Below are 15,287 nucleotides of genomic sequence, written 5' to 3' on the forward strand. Positions count from 1 at the left end.
ATTGTACCCCCCCCCTCATTTTTGTCCCATCGCAGCAATATGTGCTGATCATGTGACTACTCTCTACCGATCATAGTGCACCATCTATACTGGTGCAGGTAGCTCCCTCTATCATTGCAGCACAATCCTCACTTTCTCAGTTGGCATTCTAGTGTATAGACATGTATTTTAACTTTCTCCATGTGACTACAAAATTTTGATTGTGCTTGATCAGAAATTTATATCAGTTCCAACTTCAAGCTTCTTGTGTTTGATTTCCATTGTTTCTACTCATATATTTTTAAATGTTTTACATTTTCCAAATTTTACTTTGGTCATATGAATTCAAGATTTAATATGGTGGATGATAACACTCTGCCAGAAGTAGACAATGGTTCTGACACTGGTCCCCAGGTGTGATGGTCGATGATGTATGCTGGGAAAGTACAGGCTTTAGTTTGTGGGGAGTTTATGTCTTACGTTCGGCTGATGATTTTTTCCTTTCAAGTTACGATTTTTGTGCAGAGGGATAGACCTACTGTGTGGAAAGTTTCTTTCAATGACACTTTCCACCTGATATTTTTCCTCCTCGTAATCTGCTGGGTTGGGTATTGTTCTTTTTCCCAGGAGATCTGTGGTAAGTTTTTTAGTTTGTATTTCTTATTTCCTGTAGGTATACCCATGTTCAATGAGTTTATGAGCTAGTGTGGATGGATCTAATTTGTGCACTCAATAATTTAGATTGTTCATGTCTTCTCTGCTCACTGTTGGGTAAGTTAGATTTTTATACTTGTGTTACCATTTAGATTAGTTTAAACTTATGTTTGGAGTTTGTTTATTCCTTTATTTTTGTATAAATTTTTACTTTTTTTCACTGTTAATGTTATTTACTTTGTAATTTTTTTTTTCTTTACTTTTAGGTCATCAAGAAATTAAAAACCCAACTAACTTATATATCAAAACAAAACATTTATAAAATGAAATTCTCCAATTCTTCCCGGGAAGGTTGTTTTCCTTTTTCTACTTTTTTCCTTACCTTCCTTTTCCCACCCGTATTCATGTTCGGATCCAGATCATCTACTTTGTCCAGTTCGTTCCCTGCTATGTTATTTGGCTCATATTGCCTCCTTTCATTGTTCTCGTTCCTGTCTCATTGTTCCATGGCATTTCTCTATTTCCCATGATCTTTCACCTATTACACTCACTGGTTTGGTTTGTTAACTCATATGACTGGGGTATTTTGACATGTCCATGGCAAGTTGCCATCTACATAATATTTCTTCCTACCAAAATTGTCATCTAATTAATTCTTTAGCTGCTCAAAACTGCCATCTTTTGGAGGAGATAGTTCAAGCTGGTATGTGGACAACTCTCAATACATTTGTTGCTCATTCTATGCACAACATAGCTGCATCTTCCTTGGGTGGGTATCATCTTTCTCCTGAGGCAATTCTACATGTCTGTTTGCCTTTGCCTGGAGTAAGTTGACATATTATTATTCTTTATCTTATTTCTTTAATATATATCATATTTCAGGATCCCACCTGGTGGTGGGTGTTGCCTGGTCAGGTATGCTGAATTTTATATCTTAGCACTAAATCTGTTTACTTCTATAACACTCACAGTGGAGATGGGTATTTCTGTAAGACCACTGGCTGCTTATCTGGTGGTGTGTATCTATCTATCTGTATATACTTTTTTATTATCACTGGATCATATATGAAGGACCATCTCTTATGGGCTCTGTGAGTAAAGCAGATAGGCATTTTTGCACATCCCTACTGACCTGTGATTCTTACAATCACAGTCTTTCCACTACTCAAAAAAGGGAAATGCAGATGCTCATTGTACTGTCTCCTAATGGAACAAGGTGGTCCTTGCCACTTCCAGTTCCCAGTTACTGGAGTGGTGGACTGTGGAGGTTTCCTCATGAGTGGGATTTGTACAGTAATTATAACATCCTAGTCATATGTACCCACTCTGTGAGAAGAGGGCTACTGTCACTATATTTAATATTATACACTACCATAATATTCTTAATCCAAGGTGCTTCTCTCGGATGTCTTTTGCCCTGGTTGGCACTATATTTAATATTATACACTACCATAATATTCTTAATCCAAGGTGCTTCTCTTGGATGTCTTTTGCCCTGGTTGGCCACACTTGTTGATCATGACGTACACTATCTATGCAAGGTGCTTCCACTAGATGTTTTCTGTCTGGATGGACAGCACTTACCATACTCAATACTAACACAAGGCACTTCCCCTGGATGTTTTCCCAGGTGGACCACACTTGTTGTTCTCTCAATACTTTTCGTACAAGATATGAAAACAATCTTATGCAAAGCACTTCCACTGGATGTTTACTGTCTGGATGGACCACACTTGTCATACTACCACTTATCACAAGGCACTGCCCACCAGATGTTTTTTGCCTGGGTGGACCACACTTGTTGATCTCTCATTCTGTTACAATATACCATGAAACATTTAATGCAAGGCACTTCCTCTGGATGTTTTGTGCCTAGTTGGACTACACTTGTTGATCTTATAAACTTATGCCAAGCACTTGTTGTTTTGCCCATGGACTGCACTTGGCATAATCTGTTGTATCCCAAGGCTCTTTTACTGGATGTTTTCTGCCCAATTGGCCCATTCATTTATGGTCCTTTAGCTCTAGCCACATATTCTTATATCAGATTACAGGCACCTTATTGAAATCCAACTATCATTGTGTCACGTGCTCCTGATTGTTACATTTGTTGACATCTTACGTACTATCTGTTGTCCACAGGTGCAATCTATCTTACATGACGTGGTGCCTGTCTATTAAATTCCATCCTATGTGTCTTACTTTTTTCATTCCAGAAGTAGTGCTATTACCCACAGGTGTGCCTACTTTTATAATTGTGGCACACCTGTTCTTTCATGGAGGTTGTTCTCCACTTGTTTGACTACTTTTGTACTTTCACCAGCCCCCTCCACCTTTGCCAGTGTTTCTGGTTTCTATCTGCCAATTCTTGAAAGTGAGCATTGTGCTGAAGTGGAAGAGGGAGCTACCTGTGCCAGTATAGATGGCGCAGTATGTTTAGTGGAGGGTAGTCACATGATTGGCACATGTTGCAATGGCACAAAAATGAAAAGGCATAATAGACTGGTGCACTGTTGAAAATTTTAGCAATGCTTAGAGGACAAATTAAGGTCAAGATAGCTTTGGGTGAGTGGAGGTAAAGTACCTATTAGAAATACATTTTCAGTGTTAGAAAATGTTAACTTCATGTATAAACTTTGTAAATAATGATTAGAACCCATTTCTGTAGATTAATGTTTCAACATGTTCAGATAATGTAATGCTGTCATTTATTTCCATAGATGTGATTTGCTGAACACTACCAGCTCTATAAAATCTGAGACTTGAATAATCCTAAATCTTCAATCTCTTTAATTTAGCATGTTAAAGCCAGTAATCAAACAGCTTCTAATCAGAGGAATGATACCTAAACTTCATAGATAATATATACACCGGATGCTACTTATTGTGATCATGGATAACGTTATCATTTGTATAATGTTATCAGAATTAACCAAATGTATAAAAATACATAGGAAAAACATTGTTTATTGTAATCAGCACTTTGTTTTTTGTTATTACTTTTAATCAACTTAACCATCTCTAGGTCAAGTGATCTGAGGAAGGTTCACTATAGAATAGGGTGTGGCTAAGTTGTTATTAAAATCCCCTACACACTTGCATTTCCTTTCCATAATTACAGTACAGTTGTTTTCATTCCTTTGTGAAAGACAGTGTTCCCAAAAATGTCAATTTTTGTTAACCCTCTTTTAATAATGGAAGAAGTGTATGAGAAATGTAAAGATCTAAGCCTTAAAGAAAAATTGCCATTTTAGAACACTATGATAAGTTACCAAAAATGGGTCAATGTAATACAGCAGTGCAATTAAAAATTTCCTATCCAAGAGAAGAGCAAAATAGAATGAAAACCTAAACTGTAAGAGAAAGTGCAGTGAAAAAGATGACCAGGTCAAATCATCATTAAAACTTTGGTTTATTAATGTTCATGAACAAGAAGCTCGCGTAAATGGACCAATGATGTGGCAGAAAGCAGCATACAGCACAGATCAGGAGAGTTTCATAAACAGTATGAATATGAAAGTTTTATTAATAAATTATTCTGAAAAAATAGTAGACAGTCAGCTTTGAATGAATTTTTCTAATTCTTGTTTTAAATGTTTTTCCTTTCTTTAATTGTTTTTAAATATGTCAATAAATGTAAAAATCCAGCTTTCAAACTTTTAGGTAATATGTTTGCTACTCTATATCAATAAACATTACTGTAATTGTTGAAGTTTTATTTCATTTGGTTATTGTTATCAATGCAACTGTGTCCCAAAGTAATCACAATAAGTGGCATCCAGTGTATAAACATTTTAGTTTAATCTAAATCATGACATTTATAAATATTTATTTTACACATATATAGAACTTTTGAACAGGAACTATTAAGTATTGGTGTTAATTAACTTGTTAAGGTAGACAAATCATTAGAAAATATCATGATAATTAACCACTTTAAGTTAGAAAATATCCCTAACAGTTAATCCAGAAAGGTACTGTCTGAAAGTAACATTAGTTGTTGTAACACTGTCCAATCTTATTTCCACAGGTGATTTTAGACTTTATCTACTAAAAACTTCTCTTGTATGTGGCATGTTACCAACACTTTGTTTTCAATGCTATTCTGATCTATGTAGAAAAGTTTGAAACTATGAAAACTTCATCATAATTAGCTATAGCTTTAATATCTTAATAATGATATTCCTCTTCATCATATTAGAACATTAAAATATGTTTAGATGTTCATCAAATAAAGTAATACATGATATATATTTATTATTTTAGATATAAAGACCAGTGTGAACATCTGTTGTCAGAGTCAGTTTCCTTGTTGTTGTGTTATGAAACAAGAAGATCACTTTACAGAAGACATGAAATCCCCAAACAACAATATTTGTGGAGAAACAAAGTTAAGTGGAAATAACCTAAAATCTTCTAATATACACCAGTGTCATAATAAACTATCCAGTTGTGAAAAAACATTTGATAACGCAAAACAACAAAAAAGGATACACTCTGGAGAGGAACCATATCATTGTGCTGTTTATGGAAAACACTTTGATAGAAATACTATCTTAAAAACACATCGAAGGATACACATTGGGGAGAAACCATACAGTTGTACATTATGTGGAAAACAGTTTGGTACAAAAAGTACCTTAAAAATACATCAAACAATACACACTTGGGAGACCCTTACAGTTGTAGAGTATGTGCTAAACAACTTAAATCAAACTAGAACTTAAAACACCATCAAAGAGTATACACTCTGGAGAAATCTTACAGTTGTACAGTGTGTCAAAGAGTTTGGAAGAAATGGTGATTTAAAAAACAACAGAATGCGCTGGAGAGAGAAATTATTCACTTGTATAGTGTGTGGAAAACAGATTGGAACTAATAGTGCAATAAAACCACATCAAAGAAGACACATAGACGAGAACCCATATAGTTGAACAGATTGTGGAAAACATTTCTGAACAAACAGTGAATTAAAAATATATCAAAGAATACACACAGGGGATAAGCCATATAATTGTACAGATTGTGGAAAACATTTTTAACAAATGGTGAATTGAAAAGACATAAAAAGGGTACACACTGCATAGGTGCTTTACAGTTGTGAAAAATAATTGTAAGTAATTATTGCATAAGAATACCTCAGAAAATACACACTGGGGAGAAATGGTACATTTGTGTAAGCTCCGCCTTACCCATACTTCAGCAGTAAGTCTGTGGGCTTACAATGTTAAAAATTGGGTTTTGATAACAGATAATGTATTGTTTATCTTTGTAACATATAATATAACATTAAGGGTCAACAAGGAACCACTTGTTCCATCTGGGCTGTTCTGTTTATTAAAATAAGTTAAACCTTCAGAAAAAACTCAGCAGTAGTTCTCATCATTAAAATATGTATCAAAATAGGTCTGATGGGTATTTCTATGGTAAGCCTTCATGTTTGTAGACTTACATTCAAAATCTTATTGCACTACTATTTTATGAATGTATGACAGTAAGTTTGGTATCATATTGTAGATTATAATTCCATTTATAGTATTATACATTAAATAATTTCTTAATTTATAAGTAAATAATTAAAAAACAACTAAATATTGATTTTTGTGTATGATGTATGTTGAATACAGCTTTGGTTGAAATTAGATGTTTGTGATGTCCAAATATGAAGTCTATAGTTTCTTATGAATTAGAAACTCAAATTACCATTATTGACAAGCTAAAAAAGCTCAGAATGTCCTCCACGTAGATTTCTCAGCCTTTGCAAAGTGTTTAAGTGGGGGAACCCTTTTTTTTTCATGATGGGATCGAAGCGGTAAGGTAGGAGAATAATGAGCTCGAAAAATCTATATTTTTTTAGATCCAAATACAGCTTAGTTACAGCCTGATAAATTATAGTGTAATTCTGTGCTTTTGATATAGTAATTTATGATTTTTGTTATTTAAAAATGCATATATAAAAACCTTAAAATATTTTGTTTTACATCCTCCACATGCAAAATTTGACAAGGCTTAGCCAATTATGGCAAGCAGCAAACCAGTACAAAGTTTGTAACTAGAAGAGATAATTGTTTTCAATATTGCTTTATTTACTGTTCCATGTCTTAAGAAAAATAACTGACATTTAATAACTTATTTGTAAATAGTAATTATATATATACACACACATAATATATTATAACCGTAATGTGCCTGTATTTTACAAAATACTGGTCCACTGGAATAAAGCCAAGACAGATCACTTCATAAAGGCCAGTTTTATATTACTGGATATGGTAACATGAGTTCATATGTACCACGTCATTGCAACTTTTGTAATGTTAGTCAGACACTTCTGAAAAGTCAGTAAAATAAATATATATGTTTTGAGATTTAAGCTATTGAGACTAAACAGTTGTGGTTTTGTGTTATAATTTGTAGTCATTCTAGAATGAAAAAGGCATAATTGATATTTATTTCTTAATTGTTTATATTGGTTAAAAGGTCCATCAAGTTGACCAAACTTATATAGTGATACAATAGTGAAAATAACAGATAAAATATAAATTTGTTTCTAAAAGAAATGTTTGATAATTATCTGGAGGTTATAAAGATTTCGCATGTAAAATTTGACAATGTTCTGATGCATAAAGTATTTTTAATTTTAAAATCAAAATTACTTTGCATGCTGGATAGTCAACTTTCAAAAAGAAAAAATGCACGTGAAACTTATTAATAAATCCTAAAACATAATTTAAAAAACCTGATATTTAGTGTATGATTGCCTTATAATGTTGCAGATAATCTGCCAAATTTCATGAAGATACGTATACATTTAACAAAGTTACAGTATAACTACTTTATGATTATTTTGGGATATCTGGGCTGGAATCTACCCACCTGTAGTAGAAGGGTTAAACACCTTTAAATTAACAGCATCCACCACATCTGAAGGCAACATGTTCCAAAGTCCAACTTGCTTTTTAGAAAAATAGAGCTGAAGATGACTACTGAAATTTATATTTCTGTCCTTTAGTCTTTGCATTCTCACCATTAAATACGAAAAGTGATGATGCTTCAACACAATCAGTTCCTTTAACAATCTTGTAAACCTGAATCAGATCTTTATTTTTTTCTTTTTTCAAGTGAAAACAAGTTCAGAGGGTTTGACCAATCCTCATATGATGGCATTTCCATCCCAGGCATCATCCTAGTTCCCTCCTCTAAATCTTTTTGAACAATTTAATATCCTTTCTGAAGAATTACAAATACATCAAAGAACACACACCAGGATGTACATTTACAGTTATATAGATTGTGGAAAATGACAAGTATCAAACAATTGATTAAAAAGAGATGAAATAAAACATACTGGTAGAAAACCTTACAGCTGTCTTGTTTTAGCAAAACGTTTGGATTAAATTGTGAGTATATTTGTAAGTTAAAAGTACATGAGAAGGTATTGCCTGGTCTCGCATTCAAAAACAAATGTTATCAAATAACTGATTAAAAAGACATCAAAGAAAACATACTGGTGAGGAACCTTATGGCTGTCTAGTGTGTAGCAAAATGTGTGAATTAAATTGGGACATTAACCCTCCGTTAGTCACATGAGGTGTTTTCGAATCCCAAGTATGTTTGTTAACATCATCACTAAGAGATGGTAGCACTGAAGCACTTGTTGTTCACAGTACCTTCCCCAAGTCCTTGATAGAGTGCGAACCTAGTTCCTTCTGTGTCTACTTCAACCATGTTGAGAGCAACATGTGTTTTGTTCTTTCTCTGATGCTCAAACACCCCACAGTACTAAATCAAGGTGCATTTCTGGGAAAGCCTATATCTTTATTTCTGTTCCCATTGTCTCCTTCCAAAATGCAGAACTGTAAATGATATCCTTGTTCACACAAAAAGTGAATTACATCTCACCCAAAAATGGTTGTCGTCCATGCAATAAAACCCGTTGTTAAATCTGCAAGTTCATTAAAAACCATTTTCTGACAAACACAATAAAAGAAACTGTAAAATATCCAAAGAAATCACTTGTGAAACAAAAAACACCATTTACCTTATACATTGTAAAAAAAAATGCAATCACCTATATGTAGGACATACACAAAGAACTCGTAGAGAATGTTTCAACAACCATAAATCTTCTATTAACACAGAAAAAGATCTCCCTGTTGCTCAACACTTTAACTAACCCGGTCATTCCATTAACAATGTTACTTTCATTGGCATTAAAACAGGATTCAAAACTAAAGCAAATAAAGAAATATAAGAAGCTTATTGGATTGCTAATCTAAACACTGTTCAACATTTTGAAATTAATCTAGATCCTGGAATCAATGATCTCCGTTCACCGGTTTCATCTCTGTCAGAAAAATAATTTTTATTCTTTGCTTATTTTTTTCATGTAATGTGAATGCTGAATTTCCTAAAACTTACTATTTATTTAAGATAATTTTTCATCCCTGTTTTTTTTTTTTATTATTTGATTAGCATATCATGTCTTTTTCAATCAATCTCCAGGTGTCACCTTTATTTTACTTAAACACTTAAGTATAGTTTTAAATATACATATATTTAGCCATTTCTAAAGTAAAATGTGCCTAACACCTTTTCAGCTACATTGTACCGTAAATGAGATGCTTACAACAGTACATAGAGAAATAGACTAAACATTTCCTGTAAAACCGGATGACCTTCATGACATCACTAAACTGCCCCTGAAGAAGAAAGCCCACCTTTCGAAAATGCTCGGGTTATAGGGTTTTTATTCATTTCTATTAGGACTAACATCATGAATCTTAATTTTGGTGTTATTCTTGATTCAGTTAGTGTTTCTAGAGCTAATTTATACCGAATATGAAGAAATATTTGTCTCAGTAATGTTTTTTTTTATGAAATTTTAAGTTTTTTTTTTTTTCTACATTGAGGATGGACAGCAACACTGAAAGTGAGAAGATTAAGCAGATGTTAGAAGCATGTCCCCATGACATTGAACTTGGAAATTCTAGTGAGAGTGAGTATGATGAGATTGAAGAAACCTCGCACATTTCAGCATCCGACTACAGTGAAAGTGAGATGTCAGATGAAGAACCACCACCACAACAACCAGTACAGAAGAAAGCAAGACTTCAAACAGCATGGTTTGGCAAGGATAAAGTTACAAAGTGGGAGAAACGGGAACACCCTTCCACTATGCACACTCCTGCACATAATATATACACATGGCATCCAGGGCCAAAAGGGTTAGCACTAAAAGCACAAACACCTTATGAATTTTGGTCTCTATTTGTGACTCAGGAAATTGTGGATATTTTAGTGACAAACACGAACCTGTACATCAATGAGGAGAGAGTGAAATACACACAAAAGAGTAAAGCAAGATTAACAAATGTTGAGGAAATGAAAGCTTTACTGGGGTTAATATTGTTAACAGGTATTTTTCACAGCAACAGAATGAATTTGGATGACCTGTGGAACAGTGATGGCACAGGTGTGGAAATTTTCCGAACAACAATGTCTCTGCACCGTTTTAGATTTCTCCTGGCTTGTCTCCATTTTGATGAAAAAGTGACACGTCATGATCGCAGGTCAGCTGATAAATTAGCACCAATCAGAGATGTTTTTGAAAAGTTTGTTGGAAATTGTGCTGTGAATTACTCTCACTCAGCTCATGTTACCATTGATGAAATGCTGGTAGGTTTCAGGGGAAAGTGTCCATTTAGACAATATATGCCGACTAAACCTGCAAAGTATGGGATAAAGATATTTGCATTAGCTGATGCAGAAACGTATTATGTGTCCAAAATGGAAATTTATGCAGGTAAGCAACCAGCTGGACCATACCAAGTAAACAATTCTCCTACAGCAGTGGTCACCAGGCTGATTTCTCCCATCTCAGGTACAGGAAGAAATGTAACAATGGACAACTGGTTCACGAGCTATGGGCTTGTACAAGACTTAAAGAAGAACCATAACTTGACAATCGTGGGCGTGATAAGGAAGAACAAACAGGAGATTCCTGGAGCTTTTTTGGAAATCAAAAATCGACCTGTACACGACAGTATGTTTGGTTTCCAAAAGGATGTAACACTGGTGTCCTACATCCATAAGAAACGGAAACATGTTCTTCTTGTCAGCAGCATGCATCATGATTCAAAAATTGATCCAGATACTGGTGCTAAGAAAAAACCAGAAATTATAACATTTTACGACAAGACTAAAGGAGGGGTCAACATGGCTGATCAGCTATCAGCATTATACAACACTTCACGAAATAGCAGACGTTGGCCCCTGACAGTGTTTTTCATGCTCATGAATATTTCAACTATTAATTCTTATGTCATCTACTCACACAATCCTCAGAACAAGCTCAGTCATAGATTGTTGATCAAGAAAATAGCCCTGGAGCTAATTGAAGACTATATCAAGAAAAGACTGGAGTTGAAAAACCTAAAGAAAGAACTGAGAAGCAAAATTGAAGGATTCTCATGTGAAGCAGGGCCTTCAGTGCAACCACCCAAAACAGGGAAAAAACACCGGTGTAATTTCTGTGAAAGAAAGAATGATCGTAAAGTGAAGACAACTTGTAGTAAATGTGGTATGCATGTTTGTCGTGATCATTATAGTGTTCTGTGCTTTCATTGTCAAGATAGGGAATCATTTTATGCTATACTAATTGGTATAATATAAACAAAAGTAGCTTAATTAAATTTTGTATGTAAGTCGCTAAAACCTTGTGACATGCACATTAAAGGAAGCCTGTAGAAGGGTTAAGAGTTATTTTGAACAAAAACCATCATTAGTTCATTAAAGTCAATGAAAATGCTTTCAATATAATCAATATAATCGAACAACTTAGTCAGGCTCTTCTGTGTCTCATAGCTAATATTACATATTTTAATAGTATATCAGTTTTAAGTTCTTAATTTTATAAGGCAATATTTAAAAAAATCCTGAATTTCCCCTAGTGTGAGAAATGTGACATATTTTCTGTAGTCATTCCCACTTTTTCTATTTCATTCTCCACCCTTCCAATAAATAAAAATTTAACGTAAGTTACTTGCTATAAAATTGCCATTCTTCAGACAAACCATAATTTTTATAGCCTTCAATGTTGTTTGGTTACAGAGCTATCAAATAGAAAATCAGACCCCTTTTGCTACACCCACCTGTCACATCCTCTCTTTCAGGACTTGTTAATAGTTCTCTTGTACTCTTAATAATACATTTTGTATAACCAATAGAAAGCCAAGGATTTCATCTATCAAATGACATATTATATTACATTGTTTTTTGAACAAAGAATTGTCATTTTCTTTGTTAGTACAAGCTTTGTTCCCACAGGAAAGATAATAACTAGTTTGGATGAATTGTAATGGCTCTTGTCGCATAGTTAGAAAGCCAGAAAAATTGTGATAGTTAGGGAAAATTGTGTGCTTTTTGCATGTTAATATTTTATGTTCTTTGTTGCATTATTTAATTAAATAAAAATTATTGAGTGCATTACTACTATAATTATATAAAAGTAGGGTTAAGTGTCATCAACAGTCAACAGGGGAAAAAAGAAGACCCAGGTAAGTTCTTTACTTCCTGTTTTTCATGTTTATTCTTTATTTATTACTATAAAAGTAACTTAAATGTAAAAATAGGAATCTCTTTAGGTTAGTTAAGGTTAGATTAGGTAAAATAAATAATAATAATGTAATAACAATATTTCACAAGCACGCAGGAGAGCAGCTTGGAGTAGCTCGTGGGTAATGTAATTTGATAGTGTAGCGTGAACTACATGTTCCCCAAGTGATTTACAACTTATAATGGTATGAATAGTAGTAGTTACACATGGTTCAAAGGGAAATCAAAGGACAATAAAACAATAAAATTTAAGTATAAATAGATGTATATTGTTACAGGTTTAAAGTTACTTAGGATAAACGAATGTAGTTTCATGTTAAAATTTGAAGTTATTCTAGAAGGAAAAAAGGTATTTTAGATTTATTTCAATTTTTTATTTATTTTTTTTGGTGGTTACGAGGCTGGTCAACCTTGTATAAAATTAGGTTATAGAAAATAACAGATAAAATATTATGTTTTACTGAAAACAAACATTTGAAATGTATTTAGGAGGTTTTATAGATTACGCAAATGAAACTTGAGATGAAGAAAAGTATTTTTAATCTGAACATGAAAATCACTTTGCACGAGGACTAGTCAAAAAACATACTCAATATATTCACAGACAACTCTTTTTTTTTAGTTTATTAAAATTACATCACTAAAAATATTTTTGTATGTGAAAGACTTACAATGTTTACTGAAAGTCTGCTAAATTTTTTGAAGATATACATACTGTATTGAAAGTTAGTAGTATCAAAATTATGACTTTCAATGAGTACAAAGAAGTCATGTGGTCAGTCAAATTGTCTGAGCTCATGTAGAGAAAGTTAAGATGTTTAGTTAAAAACATATTTACTTTACTTTTATAATGATGTTTTTTGTTTGTTTAATAAAATGTGAAATTTTTTTTGTAAACATTTCATTATTCCTCTATTAAAACTACCCATATTTTAAAGATTAAGCAAAATGCTAAGGAATCATTCACAAGATACTTAACTAACAAATATACACAGACATATTTTATTTATAATAATAAATCGTATTTGTTATCAATTTTTTTGTGGTTGAGGTGCGACCCAACCCTGTGATACTAATGTTGTCCAGCAAACCAATGGTACTAATATAGGGTTAAGTAAATGAGAGGTAACACACTGTGAAGAAATCTTGCTTGTACTGTGAGCATAATTGTAAGTTAAAAGTACAGGGGAAGGTATCACCTGGAATATAGCCCTGGTAAATGGTTATTAAAAATTTTAGGGTAAAATTTAGTATACAAAACAAGTTGCTGTAAATTCATATCTGCTTAAGATAGAAAGATGATCTAACCCTCGGATATTGTAGTCATTCAAGTTTTCAATGGAATCAAAATGAGAAGTGTAGGATTTAGAATTCAACATAATTCCTTATTCTCACCATCTATACAAAATTACATAATTAATAACCTTGTTCTTTCAAACATGAAGTAGGTGAGGATGGTAGAAGTTATTATTAAGTACCTCCTTTTGCAATGTTCTTTCTACCATATTTAGAGCCCTGAATTAAGTTCCTGATAAGGATTTATGTGAAATAGATGAAGAAGATAGAGCTTATTAATAGGATTTTATTATTAACCCTTCCCCTGCATTCAACAGTTAGATCAACACTAAAGCAATCAGCCCAGTGTAACCACATTCAGCAGTTGAATCACAACCAGGAAGACAGCCCAGTCTAACCACATTCAGTAGTTCAATGAACACCAAAGTAGAATAGTCAGCCGAATGTAACCACAGTCACTAATTGAGTTAAGGTACCCGGTTACACTGGGCTGACTATTCTACTTTGATCTAAAAATGGTTGGAGAGAACAGTTTATATAATATGAAGCAACAAGAAGCTTCCTAACTGACCAGTGTTTGTTATCATTCTGGTTCTTTAAATATATACTCTGAGTAATGCTTGAAAACAGTTTGTACAGAATAGTGTTTTAAGATGTATTAAGTGTCTACTGAAGTACTTGATTTCTGGGGATTTGATTTTCTGACCATTTGCCATCTTCCAAAGTCTAGGACTTGGGTTGTAAAGAACCTCCTATCTTTTAAGTTAGCATACTGAATCCAGTAATTATAATGTTTTAGTCAGAGGAATCTGTTATAAGCTTGATAAAAGAAAAAATAACATTGTAAAACCATTTCATTTTGTCTAAGTTTGAAAATTCTATATGTTTATTTAACTTACTTATAGATCCTATTAACAGAAACTTGATTTTAGTCATTGTGTAAAGTTGATATATCATTAGAATATTTTCTGATAATCAGAATGTGTCCAGTAAGTTTCTGGCTGAAAGTAATGTTGGTAATTTTAGACGTTACCTACAAAAAAACCTTTTTTGAACATGGAATGCTACCCATAGTGTATTTTTTCAATGTTATTCTCTTTCAGGTAGAAAAGTTTTTATAAAGTGTGAAATTATGAAAACTGCATCATAACTATTTTTTAGTTATATTATTTTCATAGTAATATTTTTGTCAATCATATAAGAACATTAAAATGTATTTAATAGTTGATCAAACAAAGAAATTTATATTATTAACTGTGTGGTGTCAGAGAAGAACTTATTTGGTCTGCACCTATTACCATTACTGCTGTATCACCTGAAGTTGTCCAGCACTCTACAAATCCAGCTAACCATCTGACAACCTAACCTACTATGATGGGAAGTACCATGGGAGTCATACCAAACTCATTGTTCCTTCAATGAAACATACATTGGAGAACCGGGAAGAAGACTCATGAAAATACAAAATTCAGCCATTGCAGAACATGCCATGTCAACTGGACACAAAATAAACTGGGAAAGAACTAGAATTATCAGACAAATTTTGGAAGACAAGAAAAATTAACGAATAATTTTACATTAACAAAATTAAACCTTCACTAAACAGATTCCAGATTAGAGGTGAGTAACCTGTGGCTACCATTGGTTGAATCTACAGGAAATCTCTCCACCAATCAGAAACAGGGGTAAACCAACCAATCATAACACTCTCTCTCCACAATCCACCAGAATACTATTAAGAC

At 33.2% G+C, this 15,287-nt stretch overlaps 1 protein-coding gene across 1 annotated transcript in view; it reads left to right on the plus strand.

The window, feature by feature from the left end:
* LOC106461912 overlaps window positions 1-15,287 on the plus strand; it is a 164,331-nt gene that overhangs the window by 145,842 nt on the left and 3,202 nt on the right. The window contains exons 5-6 of the mRNA XM_022389004.1: window positions 4,900-5,023; window positions 9,546-11,296. Of these exons, the coding sequence (XP_022244712.1) occupies window positions 4,900-5,023; window positions 9,546-11,296 (1,875 nt within the window). The remainder of the gene's footprint in view (window positions 1-4,899; window positions 5,024-9,545; window positions 11,297-15,287) is intronic.

The sequence above is a fragment of the Limulus polyphemus genome, unplaced genomic scaffold, assembly GCF_000517525.1.
Source record: "Limulus polyphemus unplaced genomic scaffold, Limulus_polyphemus-2.1.2 Scaffold1057, whole genome shotgun sequence".
In the NCBI taxonomy this organism is placed as follows: Eukaryota; Metazoa; Arthropoda; class Merostomata; order Xiphosura; family Limulidae; genus Limulus; species Limulus polyphemus.